This window comes from Sebastes fasciatus, chromosome 11, assembly GCF_043250625.1.
Source record: "Sebastes fasciatus isolate fSebFas1 chromosome 11, fSebFas1.pri, whole genome shotgun sequence".
Taxonomy (NCBI): domain Eukaryota; kingdom Metazoa; phylum Chordata; class Actinopteri; order Perciformes; family Sebastidae; genus Sebastes; species Sebastes fasciatus.
Genome location: NC_133805.1, coordinates 34964264 through 34991018, shown reverse-complemented (window position 1 = coordinate 34991018; position 26755 = coordinate 34964264). Strand labels below are relative to the sequence as shown.

General features: G+C 40.2%; 1 protein-coding gene across 3 annotated transcripts; it reads right to left on the bottom strand.

Moving 5' to 3' along the window:
- Positions 1–1511: 1511 nt before the first annotated feature.
- Positions 1512–26368, bottom strand: LOC141777795 (uncharacterized). 3 transcript variants are annotated; one of them, XM_074652358.1, is made up of 7 exons: positions 26222–26368; positions 14371–15426; positions 12074–12288; positions 10771–10983; positions 9293–9855; positions 7759–7850; positions 1512–6073 (listed from the first exon to the last, which is right to left on the bottom strand). In XM_074652358.1, exons 2-7 carry the CDS (start codon positions 15298–15300, stop codon positions 5981–5983), a joined length of 2106 nt encoding a protein of 701 aa, XP_074508459.1. In that variant the 5' UTR covers positions 15301–15426; positions 26222–26368; the 3' UTR covers positions 1512–5980. The 3 variants fall into 3 exon arrangements, with proteins under 3 accessions (XP_074508459.1, XP_074508457.1, XP_074508458.1); XM_074652356.1 differs by lacking the exon at positions 26222–26368 and adding an exon at positions 19427–19734; XM_074652357.1 differs by lacking the exon at positions 26222–26368 and adding an exon at positions 19423–19563.
- Positions 26369–26755: the final 387 nt, after the last annotated feature.

Here is a 26755-nt window from a genome sequence, read left to right as displayed (position 1 = left end):
TTTCTTGATTTTTTTTTTTTTTTAGGAAACATTAAAAACCACAGATTGTATCATCCTAAACCCCAAGGGTGTAATTTCTGGTGAAGATGAGGAATACAAAATCATATTAGTGTTTGCCCCACATTTACAGTATCAGTTTGATACTACTGCCGTTTCATTCCAAGCACGGGTTTTTATCTGAAAAATTCGCAATAAAAATGGATTTTGTGGATTCTTATGAAAGTTTGCACACCCCTGTGGAACATTCGTGTGGATAAAAAAATATTTAAGAGGGTTTCCGCCTATGGATATATATGTTTGACCGATGAAATCCTTTGTTCCCAGTGATCATACCTCCAGGTATAGAGAGGTGAAGCCCCTCCCCTTCCAGTGTCCCCATGGAACCTTATTTCGGAAAAAATATGTACGGTAGTCAATGGCGAGTCAAATAATTTTTTAATCCCGTTTGAATTGTGACAAGAATCACACAGTGATTCTATCAGTGAATTTTTTATATATATGTGTGTGTGATTATAAGTAAGCTCAATTCATTAATAATGCAGCAACTGTTGGATGAAGCATGACAACCACCATCACCATGTGTTATGTGCTAGATTGATATAGTATCAGATTCCCTGTCTTCATGCCTAAACCTTATTTGCTATTGTTACTGAGACGCTGGAGAATGACCCTAATTTAGCCGAATTAAAATCTGATATTCACATAAATAAACAAATCGATTGATATGGAAGTTATCAAGATTAAAGAAATATGTTTGGGTCTGACCATGAAAATAGTTGCTGACAGATAAACAGACACACACACACAGCAGGTTTAGGTTTGAGTCACACACTTTATTGAAGATGTCATCACCAGACCTTTAATTTGGCAATAAATAAATAACTGAAACTCAAGGCAAATAAACTAATAAATAAACAGAGCCAGAATAAATGACGCTCGGCTAGCGAGGAAAAAGCTGTATATATGAGTCTATACAGAATATTCTGTCACCCAGTGTTACCTCACTGCATTCATTGAGAAGTGGCATGAACACACTACCACACCTGACAGGAAAAGATCAGAAATGTTAAAGAGCTTTATGCACTTTCTTCTACAAAACTAAAAGTAGTGTTATGGAGTAATAAAGTATCTTAGAAAGTTAAGCTGATGCAAATAAACTGTACTAAGACTAAAACAGGAGCCAAACCAGGTATGGATGTGGATACAACAAACCAATAGTAGTATGTAATATGTGCTATACAGTATATCTGACACAGTGACATCATCATGCTCAACTTTAAATCTGACATAGCAGTTATTATTGTCCATTCAATACATCCCAGAATCTCATATGACATCACAGCTCTTAAGACTTTTGTTCTGAAAGGATATCAAATCTACCTTAATACAATACTCAAACGTCCAACTCATTCTCACAGTAGTTCATGAAATAGTCACAAAATGTAATCTATTTGATTCGTGTACATAGACACATATTTCCCCTTTTTTTTTTTCGTGATGCTCAGCCGGACTTTCAACAATGTATTATTTGTGCTTTTTCCTACGAATGTCCAGCAACACGTGACGCACGTGTCAATTTCCGCTCCAGTCTTTTTCAAAATAAAACTACTCAGTTAGGTTTAGGAATAGATCAACTTGGTTAGCCTTAGGCAACAAAACTACTTTGTTAGGTTTAGGAAATGATCGTGGATTGGATTTATGTAACACCAGAAGTGGTGTAACTTAAGTACGGAAGTTACGTGACAAATAAATCAACTTTGACTTCTGGTTTCACACGGGACACCAACACCGTTCTCCTGGTGAAAGTCCTGTGTTTTTTGACCTACCCATCCGTCCCGACCTCCTCCCTTTGTGGCATTCGCCGCTCTCTTTACTTCCTAGTTCACAATTACGTTGATTACAAACAAATTGATTTTGTGCTGACCATCATGAAAAAAAAAGTGAAATTTGTGTCTATGTGCACGAATCAATACATTGAATTTCGTGACTAGGGCTGCAAATGCTATACGTAGGTACATTGAAATACATTAGACACACATTTTTTGCTGTAATCTCTCCTCCTCGTTTTCTGTCATTCTCCCTTTATCGAACTGCTTTTGTTTCATAAAATAAATCACTAAATAAGATGTAGACTAGGTAGTTTGAGAAACAATGGCAAACTCAGGCTATGGCCTCGCTGTCGTTCCTGCAACATCATTTAGAGGACATGGATTTCAATGGGCAAACACTCGTTCCTGAGTATTTCGGAAGAAACACAACTCAACTGTTGGTTTGTCATTTGTGCAAAATTATATTTTTGGTGTGCAAGAAGCAAAATCAATAAAGACACAAGGATTTACCTGCTTTTATATCTCCCATGTAAATTCAGCTAGTATACTGTAAGATTGGGTTTGGGTAAAGGGGAAACGGAACTCTGCTTCTTGATTTGGCGAAGTCAGACTGATGAAGCCTCATTAACTTCCGCTAAACTTTGGAAAGCATTGTTTTTCACAGAATGAGGACTATTTTGTGCCTCGTCTCTTACAGTGTTAGCCTGTTGCACTTCCGTTTACAGCCAGCATGGAGAGGAAGAAAACAGCAACCAACAACTCTTTCGTATGAAATGTAGTATTGTACTAAGATAGATCTGAAGAAATGTCAAACCTAGCCTCTAAAAAATGCAGAAAATATAGATACAGGCTACATCATGTATACATGTATAGACACAGCTTCAGGTTGCTCAGTGACTCACAGCTCAAATGTAGTTAGTTTATAGCTACCGAGGAAGTTTGATCCTTTGTAATATATTTTATACTGTAACACGGCAGTGCAAACACATCGAAGCTTATAGCATTTAAAATATAGTGATGCTAAAACTGACTAGCATTCCACTCACCTGGTATTATTTCCATCCTGGCAGTTAAAATCTCCCATTTCTGAGTTGACTTGAATGCACCTTTTATTCAACAGCCCAGTCAAGTTGAGTTTAATGGAGAAACCAGTGCTTGTTCTGGAGCTATAGAAGCCAAACTAAAGTAAGCTCCGACTAGCTGATGTATAGAGGATGGATTACTATAAAACACACACATGCACACACATACACTAACTCAAAAGTCATCTCCTAAAAAACATGGCAGACTTCCAATTAAAACAGTCATTCTGAGTTTCCAACACAATATATTATAAACCTTTTTACAAATAAAAGCTTTAAGGATTCATAAGCGTTGCTCAATTCATAAATATATGCAGCAAAAATACAATACAAGAAATCTCTTTTTAGGAACCGAGATAGGACATAAAAATATGTAAAACTCTTCACTAGACTAGATTAGAACAGCTGATTTATTTCAGAAATGCTCAAGTTTATTTTGCTAAAGCAGCAGAGCCGCAGACGGACGGACAGAGTTTGGCCAGGTTGTAGCAATCAACACAAAAAAGCATGTTTGGGCTATATAGCTATGCACCATGCTAACACTTCTAAAAAATAAAACATCTTGGCTGTAAATACTGTATGTGGTAATGACAGCTCATTTTAAAGGCGTGTTCAGACTGAATGTCAATATTCGCCTCAAGTTATTCACATACATTGGAGTGTTTTTACAGCCTGTTTATCTATTTGCCCCAAACAGCTAATGTAACATCTGTACAGACATTAGTTGTAAGATAGCGATGTGTGTCAGGTGCTAGGCATCCATATTGGAAGTTTTTTTAAATACCGGTAGCTCAGTTATTGAGTGCAGCAGCACATGACGTATTTTTGTAGGCCAACCAGGAAGTTAGCATCGCCCTGGTTCCCTCGACAAAAAGCCAATGTGGATTGTTCCATTGGGTTTTGGATTATTGTAGAAAATAAACTCTGTGGCAAACACACGTTTATGATACTTACACGTTTTGTTCAGCAAGATCATCTCCACAAATAAACACCACTTCATGATTTTTGAAGTGTTAATGCAATAACAATTTCCTTACATTGATGATTTATTGAACTAATTCATCTGGAATAATAAAAAGGCTAGACTCCATCTAATGTTATATTTACTGTTTACTGTTATACTTATGTTGTAAAAAGAAAAGACAAAAACTATTCTCGCTTGTGGAGCCCCTATATGGAGTTTTAGGAAACTCACAATTCTGAATGATTTGAGACTGTTGAAATTTTTTGTTTGGTTGTTCGTTTGTTTTTGTTAAAGTTTATTCAGTCATATTCAATATGGAAAAAGGAAAAAAAACGGCCCGCGACCCGACCCCGGATAAGCGGTTCAAGATGATGATGATGTTGATGAAAAAAATCGGCAGAAGTAAAAAGCTAACATTATATACGCTATAAATATATAAACCACGGTCGCATGACTTCACATCACCACCCTGTGTTCGTTGTGATGACGTTTAGGCTATAAGGCTGTACCCTAAAGGCGGACTAGTCGGCGTGATGACGTTTAATGTCCCCAACAACCTTTATAGTCTCATTTAGCCACTTATTAGCAGCTGCCTTTTTTGTGTGTTAACCACAGACCTTATTTCAGGCATCTAACTAAAAAACCCATTCAAAAAAGCCATAGACTTCCAGAAGAGGGAATCAGAAGTGCTAAAATGCTAACCAGGTTTTAGAACTCATTCCTGTAGCGCTATGTTGTAGCTTTCCTGTCACCAGTTGTGACTGTTATATTTGTGATGCAACATCAGAGCCTGTATTCAGATGTTTTTTTCAGAAGCCAATGTGTAAACCAAGCTAACCAAATTTAATATTACATTAGATAGCTAGCTGATAAAGGTTTCATTGTTTTAAAAATGAGCTCAGGTTGAACTTGTAGGCTACCGTTGTTGGTTTAGTGTAGAACATCAACAGCTTTCATCAAAAAATGTCCCATGTCCTGTGCCGTACGCCATGCATACCATGCCGAAGAAGGAGTAAAGATGACTAGCATGGCTTGCAACTTTTGAGACTACAATATCCTCAAAAAAGAGAGTGCATTTTTGCTCTTTCCACTTTGTTTATAAGAAGCCCACTAAAGTGCACCCCGTTCTCTATCTGGGTTACAACCAACCTCTCCAAAGAAGAGGCAAAAGCCAGTCTGTGCAACTGTTGTGACCAAAATACAGTGCATTTAGCAGCTTGCACTGTTTAGCCAACATGGCTGACATGGAAACCTGGAACATCCAAACTCTTTGGATCAATGGCTCATTATAACACTTCACTAAGGCAGTGATTTTCAAAGTCTGGGTTGGCACGTCTAAAACTGTCATTTGAAAAGAACACAACATGCTAAATCATTTTTTTGCATGTACCTTCTCAAACCTCTGCATAGCTACAATATTTTAAAATAAATGCTGTAAGCTGTTAGTCTTTTTTTAAATATAGAGACTAAATTAATATCTGAAATTAAAATGTGACTGCTCAGAAAAAAAAGTTTGAAAATCACTGCATTACAGTCAGTCATATTAAAAAAAACAAAAACAATAAATATCAACAGTTGTACTGGTACCATAATTAATAAACATCTAGAACTCAAAGTGCTGTAGGCTAAATATTAAAGGAGAATACCGCAGATGTGCTTCCAAAGTTTACATAAAATCTGGGTCACAAAAATAGTAGTATTATTACGATTGCAATTTTATACTCACTTATCATATAGTGATACGCCTCCTGGGAGCGACCTTACAAGTCCACAAAGGTTATTGTAAGAGAAATGTCTAAACTGTGACGTAGCTGGAAGTTCCATTGTGTCATACTGTTTCAGACGTCATGCAACAGACCAGTTTGACTTTGAAAGCAGGACTTCTCCAGACATTAAAGCATTATGGAAACCCAAACGTTAATCTTTGAAACCAAGCTTACTGAAAGAAACAGTCCTCTTTTCAGGGTTATCATCCTACGGGCAACACAGTTGTGACCCGTTGGTTCAAACCCATAGTTTTGACAAACTAACAAACAGTTTCTGGAGAGAAGGAGGAAGATTTCATTTGGGCTTTTAAATGGCTGACAGCTGAGCGCTGTCGTTGCTCACTCCTTCTTCTGATTGGCTAATAGGGAGGCCTCCCATCGCTGTGCCATGGCGTTCTGTCGTCTTGGCACCGAAGAGAGGAAAGGGGGGAACTGGAGGGAGGGGGAGATTCAGCTGAACCACTGGAGCCAAGATGGGTGGATAGATGGATACGGTTGGATTGATTATGGGATGGATGGATGGATGGATGGATGGATGGATGGATGGATGGATGGATGGATGGATGGATGGATGGATGGATGGATGGATGATTGATGGATGGATGGATGATGGATGGATGGATGGGACAAAAGAGAAATAAACAGAGGATTGGATAGATGGGGGGGAATTATTAGACAGATGAATGCAAGAGAGATGGGTAGATGAAAAAATGAGCTTAATAATGGGTATATTTACTAAATTGTGAACTAATGGATTAAAAAATTAATCAGTCCAACTGATTAACAAATCAGAAAGTTCACAATTAATAAACATAACAAATGAATGAATGAGTAAAGGAAGAAATCAATTATCCAACATAGAGAAATTGCAAAAGAAAAAAATTTAAAACTTTGAATATGATTTTCATGCCATGTACTGATACATGAAGCAATCCAACACAGTGAAATACAACCAGCTGCAGTGTAACGGCATACATCCCAACAGTCATTATAGTTCGTATATATGTTTGTATCTGGAAGGACATGACATGTTTGAGTGAATATTACTGTAAGAGAATAAAATCTTATGGTAATGTTTCCTCGTTGGTGTACTGTATATATCATTAAAGCTGCACTCATCAATATTTCTATTAGGGCTGTTAATTAATTAAAATATTTAATCGTGATTAACCGCATGACTTTTCATAGTTTATCGCGATTCATTGCAAATTAATCGCACTTTTTTTTTCTGTTCAAAATATACCTTAAGGGGAGATTTGTCAAGTATTTAATACTCTTATCAACGTAGGAGTGGGCAAATATGCTTTATGCAAATGTATGTTTATATTTATTATTGGAAATCAATGAACAACACAAAACAATGACAAGTATTGTCCAGAAACCCTCACAGGTACTGCATTTAGCATAAATAATATGCTAAAATCATTACATGGCAAACTGCAGCCCAACAGGCAACAACAGCTGTCAGTGTGTCAGTGTGCTGACTTGATTATGACTTGCCCCAAACTGCATGTGATTATCATAAAGTGGGCATGTCTGTAAAGGGGAGACTCGTGGGTACCCATAGAACCCATTTTCATTCACATATCTGGAGGTCAGAGGTCATGGACCCCTTTGAAAATGGCCATGAAGGTTTTTCCTTGCCAAAAATTTAGCGTAAGTTTAGATTTAACCTCCTCCCTGACAAGCTAGTATGACATGGTTGGTACCAATGGATTCCTTAGGTTTTATATTCATCATATGATACCAGTATCTTCACTCTAGCTTTAAAACTGAGCCCACTACAACGTAAAATTTGCAGGTTGCGTTAAAGAAATTAGTGGCGTTAATATAAATTTGTTTTATGCATTATTATTGACAGCCCTAGTTTCTATAACCAAGTACTTTTTAAACTAGAATAAACTACCCTTTGTCCAGTCAGTTAACTGGATATACTGTAGCTATACAGTACATGTAGATGTTCAGACTTCCTACTCATTTTGATACAGAGGCAGCAGCAGGCAACTCTGTCTCCAAATAGACAGGCACTGTAAATAGAGTTTTGTGTGTGTGTGTGTGTGTGTGTGTGTGTGTGTGTGTGTGTGTGTGTGTGTGTGTGTGTGTGTGTGTCAGCCAACCTTGTGGTCACAAGACATACTGGATCGTTCAATTTTGCGGGTCCTGGATGGGGATGAAGGGGAGGAGACACATCTGTCTGAAACCTCTGGCACTGGAATCAAAAAGACAATTTAATCCCACTAGGAAACAGAATTATCTTATTCTATATCATTTAATAAGATCATCGCAGACAGAAACCAGATTTAAAAAAATTAATTTCTCATCCCACACACTCTGTATCCAGTATTGACTAATGTTCTGAATGGTGAAAACACACCATCATCTGCAAACCTTTGAACTATTACTGACACTGTTTTGAATCCCCAACTATAAATCTACTGAATAAAAGCGAGGGCCACAAAATGGCTATCACTAAATGGTGTGGAGGAGAGCAGTGGTTCAGTTTGGTAGGTGCTCAGTTGAACTCTATGACCTCGTTTGACAAGTTTTGAAAGTGAATCATTTGAGCTGAACTACCAACCCATTCTCATTCCCAACTCATATCACATACGGACGCTTGGTCAGGACCCTTTTGGTGTCACTTAGGTTAAGGCAACAAAACTACTTGGTTAGGTTTAGGAAAAAGATTGTTGTTTGGGTTAAAATAAGTACTTTACTTAACATACTTACGTAACAATAACAACAAAATAAGTCAACGTTGATTTTTGGTTTGACCCATACATCCACCCCGACCTCCTCTCTACCCGGACTTTATACTACGCCACCTGACTCCTGACTCAGTTGCTCTGAGCGTCTAATATTGATGCTGATGGGTTTACATCGGAGTTATTTAATGTTCGATATATTTAACACAAAAAACATTATATGCATGGTAAATTCCAGTGTTGGAATTACACCATACTGTAGCTTCTGGGGAAGCCCTATTTTTCTGGGGTGGGAGGGTACTCTTCACAGTACTGTACTGTACTTTGTTATTGTCATCTATAGCGGTTGTTTGCATAAAACCACACAATTCAAATGATTATTATTATTTCAGTATTTGTTTTGATTAAACAAATTTTGGCAAGCTGCTTAGAGCTAGTGATAGGAAGTTAACCAGGCCATAATTCTCTCTCTAATATCAATTTATATTGCTGTGAAAACATCTCCTTCAAACAACTGGAATTATTCAAGTTTCTCGCCAAAAACTTAATTTTACGAGATAAAATTTGAACGCATCATGATATTTTATGATAATTTACATGATAATTTACCTTTGCCCAATAGTCTTTTTTCCTGAGCAGACTGTGAACGCCTCATAATAATAACTCAATGGGACCTCCGTTAATGTTAGTAGCTCCATTATTTAACCAAGCAGGACTGTGCTGCCCACCGGCTGCTAACAGCTAACGTTACTAACTCTCATCCTGTTGATTTAAACACAGATTTCTTTGTTCACATTGTCGCTTTATCAGGGAAAAAATAGGGTGGATCCCCTCAGGCTTAGAAGCGCCACGCTGTTGAGCGCTTTTTTTTCTCTCCGGATGTTCAGTTGTTCATGTCCCTACAAATGTTCCCGATACTTGGATAAGTGGTCCTGATTTGTATACGTACCATTGAAACTGACGTTATCGTTCAGGCCTGGAGACACCAGCACAGTGTCGTACCTCTCTCTCCCTCTCCTCCACTCCTCCTCCCTCCTCCTCCTCCACATGTCCTCCCTCTGCCTCTTCCACTCCTCCTCCCTCTGCCTCACCATGCGGATCTCTTGCTCCACCAGTGATTGGCTGCTGATGGAGCGTAGCTTAAAGAACGGATTGGACGAGAAAGTGCTCTCCTGCGTTTCCACGGACACGGGGGCGGAGTTTAGGCAGAATTCGGAAGCGCTGCGAATGATGAGATTGGAGGTTTCCACAACGATGACGTTGGCGGAGGTCACCGCGTCCTGGCTCGTGGGCCAATCGGAGAGGCCCCCGATTGTGGAGGTGAGTAAGCGGTTCCTGGAGGCGGAGCTGGAGCAGTCGGGCTCCAGGATAATGACATTATTGGCTGTCATTTCATGGTAGACAGAGCGGGGCAGGGAAGAGGAGCAGGAAGGGGATGGGGAGATAGACAAGGTAGGGGTGCGGCAGGCTGGGGGTCTGGGTGGAGATCGTCCTGTCTGCAGGGTGGAGGGTCTGAACACAGAACAATAGGAAAACACCAATCAGTCTGACACAAGTTTCATTCTGGTTCCCAGTAGAAGGAAACAAAGTGGAATCAAGCTTTTTGAATTGGCAGTTTAGCCTCTTGTAGCTTACTGTTTTGGTTTTCCAGCCTCCCATGCTGGTTTACACACACATGACACAACAGGCAGCTGTTTTCAGCGGAAAAAAAGCTCTGACGAACCCACAATACACTACCTGCCCAGCACCAAACAGACAAAGGTCATGACACTTGTCACTGTCCACTCATATTAAACATGAATCACAATTAGTGTATGAGCGTATGAAAATAATAAGATAAGCATATCGTTTCTTATTATGAACGGCTGAATGGTGTGTCGCTTTAAATGCTGCGACCACAAGGAATTGTGGGATGTTATTCTCTCTTCTTCTTTCTTAAAGGATGGTCCAGTGTATCCTATGCTAAAGGAGATAATAAAGGAAGCATTGAAGCTCCTTTCCTCAGCATTTAGAGAATTTGAACAGCTCTCATCATACTGAGATACTTCCGGGTCATTTCACTCCGTTAGGAACCTTCCTTAAAGAAAAGGACTTTTCGACCGCAGCCATAGTCTTTAATGCTTTAGGTAAACATTTTGTTCTGTAGTTAAAATGTGCAGCTGATGATCATTTGGTGATGGGGTCACATCCAAAAGGACTGTCCTTATATTCATCATGTTGTGAAAATCACTCCAACCCACCGCCCCCCCACGATGCAAACCCAGTCATTAATACTCTTCTTACTGCACCACATAGACTGCATTATGCTGCTGTGTAATGTGCTGCAATGGCACATTATAGCACATTGGCGTCAAGTGTAGCTGCAATGTAAAAAAAAACATAAAACAAAACAACACTAGTGTTTCTGCCCTGTTTATCTGTTGTTACCTGGGTATAGTGAGGCCGTGTGTAATAACCCCCCTCTCCCTGCGGTGGCGCTCCTCTCTCTCCAGAGTCAGTCGGATCTCTCTCTCCACGGCACTTTCTGACTCCTCCAGTGGGCTGCGGTATGACAGCGAGTCATCCAGGCCCGAGTCCTCTGAACTGGGGGACAGGGTGGAGGACAGGGGGGGTTCCCTGGGTACTGGTGGATGCATCTCCCTTTGAGAGGACAGGAGGAAACCCAGCTTAACTTAAGATGAACTTCAATAGTGTTTGCTGTTGTCTGTTTAGTTATCAGTAGTTATTATTCACATATTTTTAACAGCATAAACCCTGATTTTACACTCACATTTTGTTGACTTTGAAGTTGTTGAACTTGAACATCCGTTGAACAAAAAAACAAAAAGAAAATTCTCTACTCCATCTGACAGTTACTCATTTATATTGTGTATGAACTTGTTCCAGTTCTTCGTTTATGTCAGGATATTAACACTGAGTGAAATATTCAAACTAAGTACTTCATGTATTTATGGCTACACCATTCCATCAAATGGAAATCGGAAGGTTTGTGGATGCTGAGGGGCTGGAGTGCTGCAATATTTTCAACCCCCCCTGCACGTTCCAAATGAAAATAAATATAATATCATACTGTAACCCCCATATTGTCAATCTAGCTAGGAAAGTCATCCATCCTCTGAATGCTCTAGGTCTCTAGTTTGTGGCTGTAAAGTTTCATGAGGCTGTGATTATCCTAGAGGTCACCACAGGTCATTTTATACAGTAAGGTCAAGTCATACACCATTTTAGAATTTTGGGCATAACACATTTATACTGCATGTGATTATCATAAAGTGGGCATGTCTGTAAAGGGGAGACTCGTGGGTACCCATAGAACCCATTTTCATTCACATATCTGGAGGTCAGAGGTCAAGGGACCCCTTTGAAAAATTGCTATGCCAGTTTTTCCTCGCCAAAATTTAGCGTAACTTCGTAGTGTTATTTAGCGTTCTTGCTGACAAGCTAGTATGACATGGTTGGTACCGATGGATTCCTTTGGCTTTCTAGTTTCATATGATACCAGTATCTTAACTATTAGCTCTAAAACTGAGCCCGCTATAGCCTCCGAATAAAATAAAGTCAACTGATGGCCCTCAAGGAGGGGAAGAGGCTAATTGCTTTATCAGCTAATTGTTTCAGCTCTACAGCATGCTCTCTAATAAAGCAGCAACCATTCTAAATAAGGACTGATGTTATCATTTATTAAATTGCAAACAAAAAAATCTTAATTAGTAGCTCCAGTATTTCCTACCTGTGCTTGAGTCGGGGGCTGCGTGTGGGGGGGTACAGTGAAGTGTGGGTGCCCTGGAAGCTCCCCTGAGCTCTGAGCCCTGGTTTGGGGATTGGCTGACCTTTGACCTCCTCCTCCATCTTCCTCCACTGCTGGCGGGCCAACAGGAAGTCCACATGCTCAGTGGAGACGTTTTCACTGTGGGTCTCTTGTTGGACACAGAAATCTACAGGAACCTGACAGGAGAGAGCAGGTTCAGGATTAGATTACCAAACACATACAGTACGGTAGGGGATATTTTTCAGTCTCAAAACAGACGTTGAAGGAACCCACCTTAGAAATGCATCTTAATACACACACTTTATTACTATTGGACAGTGACTGAATTCATTCTCAAATGTGCTACAAGATGAAGACCTTCAGAGAACAAGGGAGAATATGAAAATATAACTGAAGTATTGGAGGATTCACACATGATGCTGTCTGTCTGTATAGTAAGAGTGGGAAAAAAAATTGATTCACCTATGAATCACAATTTTTTTTTTTATACGATTTTGAAAAGGATGTTTTAATACCAGGATCAATATCTTTGTTTCATTTGAGTCTATGTGTAGGTAAAAGGAAGTTACCGCTTTTATTGTTGTAGTCTGAGTAACGTGACGTCATATCCGTTCCGTATCCATCAACCAAAACAAACCGCAGCGAGCCAAAACAAGAAAGTAGAAAACGTTGGTGGGTCAGCATGGATACGACCTGCACCCTCACATGTTAAATCCAAAGTGATACACACTACACATCCACTAAAGTATGGAAACATTTTGGGTTTCACACATTGCAGGAAAGCAGAGCTAGAAAGAACAAAAGCTTTCAAAAATTTGATTTAGATTTGTTAAATTTGCTGTCCACCACTCCGTGGCTGGGCGGAAGCCATTTGAGACGCATAAAAGAGGCCCGGAGCTCAACGGCACGGTGGCTGCAGTGATTTCCATTGATCAGTCCACCTCGATGCTTCTTCGTTGTAGTTTGACTCTGCGTTAAATTAACTAACTTGATTGTATTGAGTACATTGTGTATTGTTAGTTGTTTGATGGTAATCGTGGTCTCAATAAGTATAGAAGCATTTGTAATTTGTTTGGTACTGGGCTAGGGATTAGCTTTAAGTTTAGGGCACATATCACTTTGCACTTTCAGTTAGTCATTTTCAGATGTTTAGATACCTTAGGTAAAGGGGTGGCTGCCACTATTGTCTGAAATTAGCACCCGCCAAATGCGGGTAAATTGTTGGCAGTGGCGGAAGAAATCATCAGGACACCTGCCACTTTGGCAGGCAGGGAAAATGCTAGTGATGGGAATAGAGAACAGTAGTTGTCCGCTTTCTTGGCATCTCATGCCTCCATGTCTATCGATTCCTCTGTATTGATGCTTTCCAACAGTTACGCATGCACAATGATGCATACGCACGCTGTATCATGTTTCAGTTTGTTTTGAACCGGAGCCGAGAGAGAAAAAAAGTGCTCAACTGCGTGGTGCTACTAAACCTGAGGGGACGCACCCTATATTTCCCTGATAATGCTACACTGTGAACAACAAATCTGTGTTGAAATCAGCAGGAGGACAGTTAGTAACATTAGCTGTTAGCAGCCGGTGGGCAGCACAGTCCTGCTTGGTTAAATAGCGGAGCTACTAACGTTAAACGAGGTGCCATTTAGTTATTATTATGAGACGTTCACTGTCTGCTCAGCAAAAAGGACTATTGGGCGAAGGTAAATTATAACGTTACCATGTGTTCAAATGTAATCTCGTAAAAATTAAGTTTTTTTTTTTTCAGAAACTTGAATAAATCCAGTTGTTTGAAGGAGATGTTTTCACAGTAATATAAAATAGATATTAGAGAGGGAATTATGACCTGTTTAACTTCATAACAACTTGGTGACAGACAAAAAAAAATACTTGTCTGCCACAGTGGCAGGAAGTGAAAAAAGTTCATTTCAGACCCTGGTTTTAGTTCTTGTTTATATCTTGTTGTTTGCCAGCGCAGCTGGGATTTTAAGTTCTAGTTTGTAACAGTTTTGTTTTATTTGTTTATTGATTTCGGCGCCATCTGAAGCCCTTTCCTACTTTTCTTTTGCATATCAACACAGTTGTGTTCGCTTTCGAGCTGACATTCAATATGAATGTAATTCCTAGGGCTACTGGACAGGGCATAAAAGATGAGTGGTATAAAGTTTGAAACCTTCACTTATCATCCCATCTTCTGTGGGTGAAGATTTAAATTGGAAATGTACCCGAATGTTCCATAAAGAGAGAGAGGGTCTTACCTTCCTCTCGGGGTCTGTGGAGCTGGCTGAGGAGCTGAGAGAAGGAGACCTCAGGAACAGATCTCTCCTTGACCTCATCTGCTCTTCATCATCATCCCTGCCTCCTGTCCGCTCCTCCTCTACCGCCTCCTCTCTCTTCTCCTGTGCTCCTCTCTCTGCTTCTGCCTCATCATCTTCTTCCCTTCTCTCCTCACCATCTCCTTCTCTCTCCTCTTCCTTGCTCTCTCCATCACCGATGCTATCATGAATCCCTCCACCTGCTTCTTCCTGGTCGGTGACATCACAGGGCGCGAAGCCGGCCCATTGGTCCTCCCCTGCGTCGCTGTCCGAGTACACGATAGCCAGCTCCGCTTGGAGGCAGTCGCTAAGGTGACTGTCGCTAAGGTCATCTCTGTTGCTGAGGTCGTGACCCCAGGCCTCATGCAACATGGCCGCTGCAGGCTGCTCTGAAGGATCTGAGGTGACAATCGGGGGCTCTGATGATGAAGGACACGCTGGGCTGCCACAGATGAAGAGGAGCTCCGACAGAGCATCGTCTCTCATCTCTCCTACTGTCTCTCCAATCCATGCATCCTCTTCTTTTGTGTCTCCCCTTCCTCCATCTTCCCTCTCTGTTTCTCCACTCCCTTCTTCCGTTCCTTCTGTTTCTCCTCTTCCTCCATCTTCTATCTCCTCTCCTCCTCTCTCGGTGTCTTGTCCTCCTTCACTTTCTCCTCCTTCGTACCTTCCCTTCCGCTCTCCTATCTCAAAAACAAGATAGTCACACTCATCCTCATCTCCTTTTCCATTTTCTTTCTCTGCAGCCTCTTCTCCCTCCTGCTTCACCCCATGGACCGCTGGGTAATGGAGCTCCTCTACTTCCTGGCTACGCCAGCTAACCAAGTTTTCTCTCTCCATGTCTGTTAGCGGTGGCGACGAGCTGATCTCCATAGTAACTGGATCCGTCGGCTGTATAGGAGTGGGAGAGTCGTCGACAGGGTTACTGTCGCCGGGGCTACCGTTGTCCTGGTTACCGTCCGTGAGCTCAGCTGTCCTCCTAAGCCCAGCTGTTGCTCTCTGTGGACACAAAACAATACATTTCAAACATTTTGCGGTTATTAATAAAATAAGTGTATGGAGGTCCATTCCTGACAAAAAAATTATTACCAAATAAAAATACTCGGGAGACAAATTTATGGAAGGCCAAGTCATCATTTAGACTTTTCACGTCAAAGTCAGGAACAGGAAGTCAAAATTGAGAAATGCTGCGTCAAGTTTTTGAATTACTAAATCAGAATTGTGAGACAAGTCAAAACTAGGGATGTCCATAATTAACCGTTTAACCGTTAACCAACATTAAGCATTTTAAAATCATTTTTAAAAGAAATGTTAATAATTAATTAAAAAGCTAAGCGGCTCAGAGGAGCGGCTCGTCACTTTAAGGAGAAAAGCTGGTCCACCTTAACAGCCCACCTTAAGAGGCGGAGCCGGAGTTGCAGGATACAGGAAGTCGGCTCCGGTCTCTCCAGCTCGCTTGAGCGGAGTGGAGGAGTTGTAATTTCGTAGAATTTATTCAGCGACAAATAAAGTGTCCACACACTGCTACACCTACGTTCACAGCTAGAACGCCACCAACAACCTCACACTCACCGCCAAAACACGGTCTGTTGGAAACTCGCTAAAGTTACGCAGACTACGTGTACGGCAGCGAGCACGAAGCCTCCGGCAATGCTAGAGCTGCTAACGTAGCACAAATACACACACTGTTTGTTGGCCACTCGCTAAAGTTATGCCGAGCAGACAAAGTATCGCTGCGCCTGGCAGACACACAGCTGACAACCTGCTAAACTAAACTAAATGTGTGGTGGAGACTTTTACTGGGAAAGTGGCTGCATGTCCGCGACACTACACGCAGCACCGTAGCTGCTAAGTTAACGCTCCCGGACGGTGAACTGGGGACTGCCGTCAACCAATATCTGTTGTGCTCCTGCAGCTGGTACGAGGCACAATATCTTGTCCGTTAATGGTTAATAATCGGTTAACGAGGGTCGGTTATCGGTTAAGAACATTTTTCAAAATTTGTAGAGGGTGTAGAGGGAGAGGGGGGAGATAATATGAAAACGCCCTCATTGACTTTTGAATGATCTAAAAGTGTTGTAATTTTGATTTAGAGTCAAAAGTTTGACGACTGCTGGATTCACAATGAGTTTTTTTTCCTTTCCTGGCAGAAATGGGCTTCCATAAATCATTTTATACACATCATTATGCAAAATTTCACACAAATTTCACTTTTTAATGCTTCTCTCTGCCACATATTGATATAATAGTGATTTAACCTGAAGATTTGTTAAACTGCTGTATTGCTTAATGTAAGCAACAAATGTGGTTTGTTTAGAATATATAAAAAATAAAAGGAAATAGAAAAATCAACTTCAATACTGAGCTGTATCATTAGTGTATTATTAAGCCCCCCCCGACACACATACAGTTATATGCACATACAGACACACTCAATCCATACACACAGTAGAGTCGATCACAGCAGTGTATATGCCCTGTTAATGTGTGATGGGTTAACTCAAGTCTTCACATTGTTACCATGGTGGCAGTGCGTTGGCTGTGAGTGGGTTAGCAGATTATTATGGTCTGTCGTTCCAGGCATGTGCTGGTGACAGACGAAAGGTGTTGCTATGGTAACACTAAGTATAGCTGCAGAGGCAGGCGAGCTGCTAAAGTCAGTTCTCTTTTCAGTTAACACGTGTCACAGCCCAGCTACAGGAGACTAAATTCAACCATTTATGAAAAGATCAGTAACGCCTCTGAATCTCTGAATGACACACGTTCATCGTACAGATGCACTGAAACTCCAGCTCTCCATTACGAGTGATCTGGCAAAGGCTCAATAGACATTTTCTTGGGAGCAAGCTTCATTTTAAGTTCATCGCACACAGCCAATGACTAACAGCTCTCTTCATCGCTCAAACATCAGCGTGAACCCTCTCTTCAACTGACTGGATGAAAACACCAGTCGCTGGGCTGTTATAAGACAAAAAAAAAGACATCTGTTCAGTCAAGTTTGTTCTAAATAACCCACCAGACACACAAAACCACCACGCAGTAGCAAAACCATGATCTGCAATAGCCCAAAAAGTCCTCCCACCAAACCAACAGAATAAGTTCTTTGTTCCAAAAAGACCAATATGACTGTTTTCTGATCCATCCCTGTCGCCAGGATGGCCTAGTTAGTCAGTGTTTTTTGAAATGAGCACAGAACTGGTTATGGTTTGGTTTAAGGTTTAGATAACTAAAACTACAGAATTATGCACTTTTAATAAATACTTAAGTTGTGTCCTAAATCCCTCCCTTTTCCATATAAAACAGACCAAATGACGTATGAATGACACAGGGATTTGTAAGTAGGGCTGTCAAAGTTAATAATGTGTTAACGCAAATTAGTTTTAACTTCACTAATTTCTTTAACGCATTAACGCAACTTGCAATTTTTAGAGTAAAGATACTGGCATCACATGAAACTAGAAAAACCTAATGAATCCATTGGTACCAACCATGTCATACTAGCTTGTCGTGAAGGAGGTTAAATAACGCTCCAAACTTGCGCTAAATTTTGGCGAGGAAAATCTGTCATGACCATTTTCAAAGGGGTCCCTTGACCTCTGACCTCCAGATATGTGAATGGAAATGGGTTCTATGGGTACCCACGAGTCTCCCCTTTACAGACACGCCCACTTTATGATAATCACATGCAGTTTGGGGCATTCATAGTCAAGTCAACACACTAACACACTGACAGCTGTTGTTGCCTGTTGGGCTGCAGTTTGCCATGTTATGATTTGAGCATATTTTTTATGCTAAATGCAGTACCTGTGAGGGTTTCTGGACAATATTTGTCATTGTTTTGTGTTTGTTAATTGACTTCTAATAATAAATATATATATACATTTTGCATAAAGCAGCATATTTGCCTACTCCCATGTTGATAAAAGTATTAAATACATGACAAATCTCCCTTTTAGGTACATTTTGAACAGATAACTTTGCAATTAATCACGATTAAATATTTTAATCGGAAGACTAGAAAAGCGCTATATAATAAATGCAAAGTCCATTTACCATTTAAAAATAAGACATAAATTAAAATATACAGCAGACATTGTGAGAGTAAAAACATTCACATTTTCGCTATGGAGGAGTTATATAGGACATTTAATGACAGTTGCATAGATGCTTCTGCAATCATTCAATCAATTTATAGCTAAATTCTTCAGAGAAGTCACAGCATATGGGAAAGGATTGGAGAGTTATTAGTTGCCCAGAAGCTCTCGGCTCTAATCCACGCTTCCGATCATCACTGCCGGCCTGGATCTCAACCAGTGACCTTTAGGATCATCCGGAGGATCTATCTGACCTCTATCAACTTACACAACTTCTCTTTGAACTCCACATCTAAAACAGATGATTTCTACACAGAATTAAATTGCCTGTAAAGTGAATTAACTTCCAGCCTCAAACCTCTCCTCCATTAACAGCTGGAGACAGCCTCTCATCAGCACCATTTAATCAGACACCTCTGTGTGGGTGTGTGTGGGTGTGTGTGTGTGTGTGTGTGTGTGTGTGTGTGGGAGGATTACAGAGCAGCATTAGATATCATGTGTGGAAGACATGAGGCATCAGTGAATGTATATGTCGCCTCATCATTCAGTAAACATTCAACATTTCTCTCTTTCCTCTCTCCTCTCTCCCTCATCCTCCTGATGAGATCCTGCAGTCAGCAGACAACACTGTTACATCACACAGCAACACAGCATCCTCAAAGCGGGCAAAGCACCAAAATCGTGACAGATAAGCGCGCATGCAGAAGCCAAGAAAGCCGGGCTCTTTGATGGTAGCTCGAGCTAAGCTGTATAGCCAGCCTCGCGCATCACACCTCTGCTAAACACGCTGCTCCACAACACCTGCACCGCGCGCTGAGCAGGACACGGACATGCAGGGGGGTTTGGGGGGTGCAGGTGTTGTTGTTGTTGTTGTTTGTTTGTTGATGTGTTCGTTATTTACCTACCAACAGCTTCCAGCACAGCAGCCAGAACGAGATCATCTCCAGGCGGCCGCGGCGCGCGCATTCCTCTCTACCTCTCCCCAACGGCGGCGGCAGCGCGAGCAGCCAGGCGGCCACCCGCTGGCGCGAGGAGGGACGCATGCAGGCTGACGGCTGCGGCGCGTGTGCGTGTGTGTGTGTGTGGTGGAGAGAGGGAGAGAGAGAGAGAGAGAGGAAGGATGGATCGACCTGGGCCGGGAATTAGAGCGGAACGGATCAATCTGTATTGGCACACTATTGTACATCTCTCTCTATCTCTCTCTCTCTCTCTCTCTCTCTCTCTCTCTATCTGTCATCCCTCTGCACGCGCGTGCTGCATCCCTTGCATCCGTTCCCGCCCTCCAGCCTCCAACACTGTAAAAGATAGCCATCTGAACAAGTAGGCTATAGGCCTGTAGGGATGGAACATCATCCCTGTCTGACTGGACTGAGATGGTGATAGGACGGAGTATTAGGGCCACACTGAGGACAGATCAATAAATATGAGATGTCGAGAATAAAGTCAGAATATTACGAAAATAAAGTCATAAGTTTAAGAGAGAAAAGTCGTAATATTATGAGAATAAAGTCAGAAGTTTAAGAGAAAAAAGTTGTAATATTATGAGGAAAAAAGTTGTAATATTATGAGAATAAAGTCCTATGTTTACGAGAAAAAAAGTTGTAATACTATGAGAATAAAGTCATAAGTTTAAGAGAAAAAAAGTTATAATGTTATGAGAATAAAGTCAAAAGTTTAAGAGAAAGAAAGTCGTAATATTATGAGAATAAAGTCATAAGTTTAAGAGAAAGAAAGTCATAATATTATGAGAATAAAGTCATAAGTTTAAGAAAAAGAAAGTCGTAATATTATGAGAATGAAGTCAGAAGTTTAAGAGAAAAAAAGTCGTAATATATTGAGAATAAAGTCAGAAGTTTAAGAGAAAAAAAGTCATAATATTATGAAACTAAAGTCAGAAGTTTACGAGAAAAAAGTTGTAATATTATGAGAATAAAGTCAGAAGTTTACGAGAAAAAAAGTCGTAATATTATGAGAATAAAGTCAGAAGTTTACAAGAAAAAAGTTATAATATTATGAGAATAAAGTCATAAGTTTACAAGAAAAAAGTTATAATATTATGAGAATAAAGTCATAAGTTTATGAGAAAAAATTATAATGTAATGAGAATAAAGTCATAAGTTTACGAGAAAAAAAGTCGTAATATTATGAGAATAAAGTCAGAAGTTCACGAGAAAAAAAGTCACAATATTATGAGAATATAGTCAGAAGTTTACAAGAAAAAAAAAGTCGTAATATTATGAGAATAAAGTCAGAAGTTCACGAGAAAAAAAGTCACAATATTATGAGAATATAGTCAGAAGTTTACGAGAAAGAAAGTTGTAATATGAGAATAAAGTCAGAAGTTTACAAGAAAAAAGTTATAATATTATGAGAATAAAGTCATAAGTTTACGAGAAAAAAGTCGTAATATTATGAGAATAAAGTCAGAAGTTTACGAGAAAAAAGTCGTAATATTATGAGAATAAAGTCAGAAGTTTACGAGAAAAAAAAAGTCGCAATATTATAAGAATAAAGTCATAAGTTACGAGAAAAAGTTATAATGTTATGAGAATAAAGTCAAAAGTTTACGAGAAAAAAGTCGTAATATGAGAATAAAGTCAGAAGTTTAAGAGAAAAAAGTCAGAATATTATGAGAATAAAGTCATAGGTTTAAGAGAAAAAAAGTCGTAATATTATGAGAATAAATCCAGAAGTTTACAAGAAAAAAAGTCAGAATATTATGAGAATAAAGTCATAAGTTTTCAAGAAAAAAGTCATAGTAGTATGAGAATAAAGACATAAATTTAACAGATAAAAAAAGTCGTAGTATTATGAGAATAAAGTCATGATATTATAATGTACAATTTTTTTTAAAAAGTGTTATTTTAGAGGGGAAATGGAGCAGCGTGCCGTCTGTGTGAAAATGAGGAACGTGGAGCATCTTGTGAAGTTATACTTTAATTTCACAAATAACCAAATACTTCATGTTTTGGCACATCAGCACCACATCATCATCAGTATCAGGACCTGGAAGAAATTGTGCAAGAAACTGAGTTTATTCTGAAGAAAGAACCACACGGAACTGATGGGGAAACTGACTCTTTTATGGAGAAGGAAGTTACTTTTTTTCTCGTAAAGTTATGACTTTATACTCAGTAAATTACGACTTTTTTCTCGTACTGTAATATTGTGACTTCATTTTCGAAATCTCATATTTTTTTCCCTCAATGTGGCCCTATGTTTGTGTGCCATGCAGGGCTTTGAAGCAAATTTTACATAGTGGCCGAATGATGGTACTACAACTTCGGTGTCCATCACGTGATGCCATTGGGCCCAAAAATACTTTCCCCATAGACTTACATTGGGAAAGAGACGTCTGTAACACAACAGATACTTTTTTTTTTGAGGTGAATCAACTTCGGATCACCCAATTGGCATGTTAATGCCAGGTGTAAACAGGGCCTGTTTATGTGTGTGTGTGTGTGTGTGTGTGTGTGTGTGTGTGTGTGTGTGTGTGTGTGTGTGTGCGTGTGTGCGTGCGTGTGCGTGCGCGCGTGCGTGTGCGTGTGTGTGTGTGTGTGTGTGTGTGTGTGTGTGTGTGTGTGTGTGTGCGTGTGTGTGTGTGTGTGTTTGAGAGAGAGTTTGTGAGCTAGGTGAGGTGAGGTTCCAGTGTCTGCACACCAGATCACATCTGGCTGAACAGACCACACACACACACACACACACACACACTACAAAGTACTGAGTGCCAGTCACCCTGCATAAGGACTAGAGATTAGAGAGGGATACAGACAGACAGACAGATGAACAGACAGAAAGGGAGACATCACTGGGAAGCAAACCCCAGATTTGACCTTCAGATAGGAAACCATCATTGAACTGCCACCAAACTAGACTGTTGATGTAATGACTTGGGCTTTAATCTGGCCACAATCTGCTCTTAACCCTTAATAGAAATAAAAGCCTTGAAGTGTATTGGGCAGCTCTGGGACTATTTTTTTTTAAAACGCAGTATATAATGATTAGTTGGAGCGGTTTTCTACGACAGTATTGCTACAGATTATAGTACAGGATGTCCTTAATGGGCAAATTCTAACTGGTGTCCCTGAGGTATGTTGTAAAAAGTCTAAATGTCTAAACTGAATTCTTCTTTTTTTTTTATTTAGTGAGAAGATGCATAACAGTTTTATTGTTAATAGTTACTATTAATAGCTACTATAGTTAATTGCCACTATAAAAAATAAAAAAAATAAAAAAATAAAAAATAGTTACTATAACAGCATATTATACTAGAAGACAGAGAATAGATTGACTAATGTATAAAGAGGAAAAAGAGAAGAAAATAAATAGATAAATAAAGACGTAACAAAGGTAAAGAGAAACAAAAATACGAATAATCAATAAAGGACAGCAATAAAGAAATGAGATACGATCAAATAAAAAAATAAAACAAATAAAAACATTTTTCTCTCAGACTGAATTTCAGAGATGCTTGGAAAAAATGAAATAAACAAATAAATGAATTGCTCAATATATTAATCAATTAGATTGAGCAAGTCATATAACCGTTAATAGTATAGATAATAGTAGCTGTAGCAACAATAAAAGTGATAGCAATAAAACAGCAGAGATGGCAATATTGATAATAACAAAAACAATGGAAATATTTATTATTTTCATTAGATAACATTGATACTAATAAGAATTCTACTAATAACTATATCAATAGATACTACTACCATCACCCCTCCCCCCCCTTCTAAAAAGAAAAAATACACACACACTGACAATAGCTGAAATAATAACTTTAAAGTGGAAATTCAACCAAGTTAAGCTGGTTTACTAAATTAATTTTCACCCTAATGAACTTTTATATAACAAACATGACAAATGTCAGCATTTAAAAGAAATGGTTTCAGAGCACCGCTATGTTGCAGTACTCCAGCTTGTGACGTCACCAGGTTGGTCGGCTCGGCTTAGTTACACAGATACATCAGTAGAGACCGTGAAAGACGGAGACTGAGGAGACACAGGGCAGAAGAAAACAAAAGAGGGGACACTACTGTATTGTTCCTGGATGTAAAGATGAGTTTTACAATGTTGAAACCAAGGACAAAACAGTCCATTTCAACTGCTGCTGAAACAGAGATCAGTAACGTTACTGCAGCGCTGGCTAGTGGCACTGAAAGTCCAGCTGCAGCTGACTGTCTCCCCATCTCCCATCCTCTCCCCTCTCTGATCACCTGTCTCTGTCTCCCTATCTCCTGTCCTCCCCCCTCTCTGATCACCTGTCTCTATCTCCCTATCTCCCGTCCTCTCCCCTCTCTGATCACCTGTCTCTGTCTCCCCATCTCCCGTCCTCCCCCCTCTCTGATCAGGAAGTGATCCGCCAAATTTGCGGAAAAGTTGCGGTGATTGGACAAAAATGCAAGGTCGAGCAAAATTCACAGGGATTTGTTGAATTTGTGTTAACTGTTGCGATCGCATCTTCCTGGAAGGACTGTCTATGATAACGACCTCCTCCCCTCCACCACCATCATCAAAACAGGGAGCATTGTTTGGAGGAATGCTGTTCATCTCTCCAGTATAGAGCTCTACACTCTGGGAGAATCTACGGTTTTTACTTTCTTTTGTCACCCGTCATGGAGCGGCACCGGAATGTGGCATCCGGCTTTGGATGACATAATACAGAGTCTCCCTCGGGATTTTGTGAGACTATGGTTGGTGTCCGAGGTCATGCTCCCCCGTGAGAAAATGTTGTATATTTCAAAGGTAAATGCATCAATCAGGTGCACTTTGAGAGGAAAATGAAGAGTCTAGATCTGTGAAGAACTTAGTGCTCTTGTAAACAATTTATTCAGAAAGGGTCCGCGTTTCAGGATGGGTCGGATGGGTTGCCGAAATCACCACAGATCCCTGACGCTCCCTGACGACAGTCCGCCCCGTTTCACAGAAACAGGGAACGCCGGGAAGGGTCAAGGTCCGGGGCGATGGCGGCTGTAGAACTCACGGTCGGAGATGCGAGCCATCTTCCCCCACCCGTTGAGAAGTGTAAAAAATATTTTCAGATCATTATGAAACTGCAGCAGGCTGGATGTCAGAACACTTTGATTCCATTTTAATTAGGCCACACAATGGTTGATTATGACTGGATGAATGTCCAACATGTTAGACGCCATATAGACATCATCGCCTTCCGGCGCCTATGCCATCATGTCATATCAGAGGTTACTGACTGGATCAGATTCCCCTTTTTTAATCAAGCAATCCCATATGTGGCTGTAATCCTACTTTTATGTGATGTATCAAAATGGCTTTATTGGATTTTTCCAACAGTGTAAATCATTACATGCTTTTCTCTTGACTAGTAGATGAGATCCAGTACAAGGTCACAGCTAGATGACACTGTGCTGCCAGCTCTATCACACACACACACACACACACACACACACACACACACACACACACACACGCTCTTTCATTATGCGCGGTCACCAACGGTGTTTCCTGTATTCAACACTCAAAGATCAATCGAGCCATGAGGCATTCAGCCCTTAAGGGTTAAGAGATAAAAGGCCACCAGTAGGCTTTGTTTCACATGTTGTGGGTATCATAATGACACGTGGATCAAATTCAATTGTTTCTCTGAGGTTTATGGAGCAATGTTGTAAAGTGCATAACATTAGGATGCAGATATTTTGTAATCCAACATATCAAGACGTCCTTTTCTGTGCTCCTGTCAAGTGTTTACGGTCTGATTGGCGACTTGAGAAGCAAGAATGGAAAGTTAAGAGACGACGCGTACGACCGGACTGTTTCAAGTAGCCAGATTACAAGCTTATTTTAAACCAATAAAAAAGCTAAATCATCGTCAGACGATAACCGGTGGATTCCCAGATTGCATTTCAGCAAATGCACTCTGCCTCTTTTAATCTCCACACGGACTGTTAATCTGCATTCAACCAAAGCCTGCTCGAATGTGATTGGTCAATACTTAGACTACAAATTGAAGCCAGAGCGCCTCCAATACCAAAATCTTGTCCTGCTTATTCTGCATATGAAGTGCAGAGTTGCTCAAGGAAGGATTATCGAGGACGGATACTGACCATTCATCTTGTCGGGTGTGTTGAGGCCATTGTTGGTGCAGACATCTACATCTTTACTGAGGATTGTTGGACATTTGTGCAACAAGGAATTGCTAGAAAGAAGCTAGTCCTGGATTCGGAGGGACTGATAACCGAACCTGACTTTGACAACTGATGTTAAATTAGATCATTTCATGATTTGGGTAAAAAGTTTGATAAAGGGAAAAAGCGCTTCATTTGTTAGATTCAAAATGAATTTGTTGGCCATGTATCATGTTGACTGTCTCTGACCTTTTAAGACAAACTGGAGCTGCATGTTTAAGTTTAAGGAAATATTAACACAATATAAAATATAAATACAAAATGTCAACTCTCAGACTTCTTCATAATGAATAGATCACACACACACAACTGGACAAGAATATCATCATCATACTCATCATCATAACATACACAGCTGAGCTTCACAACAGAACACCTTGGATGGATCTCTTCTCAAATGTAGAAAGCACACAGAAAAACCACAACAATCTCCTGCAGCAGTTATTCATCCCTAGTCTTGTCAACGTGTTAGGCCTCAGAAAAACTTTCGAGCCAAGCAAGAGCACTGAAAACATGAGGAGAGGTGTGACTCACCTGCTGTTCCAGCTGTTAAAGTGGTGTGATGTCAACTCTGGTTACACTGGTATGAAAGCCATGAGTAGTTCTGTTTCTATTGCTATTTCTCTTCTCTCTTATATTATTCCTGTCTTTCCCCTTTATATCCCCCCTCTCTCTCTCTCTCTCTCTCTCTCTCTCTCTCTCTCTCTCTCTCTCTCTTTCTCTCTCTCTCTCTCACGCACACATCTCAGTGCCAGCGGGGTGCATATTGAGTGTGTGTGGGCAGTAGCCAATCAGAAAACAGCAGCTTTAGCGACATTTGCGACACACACATGTTCAGGCTCACACTGACACACTTATTATAGAACGGATACGGGCATACACAATATTCTCTCTCTCTCTCACACACACACACACACACACACACACGCTCTTTCATTATGCGTAGTAAAGTAAAGCACATCTGTCATCCGTGACCATCTTATCCAACCTTTCAGAGGATTAGCGTGTTGTTGGTTTTTTTTGTTGACGTATAACTCAACTTGATAATCTCCTACAGGCTCATTGTCT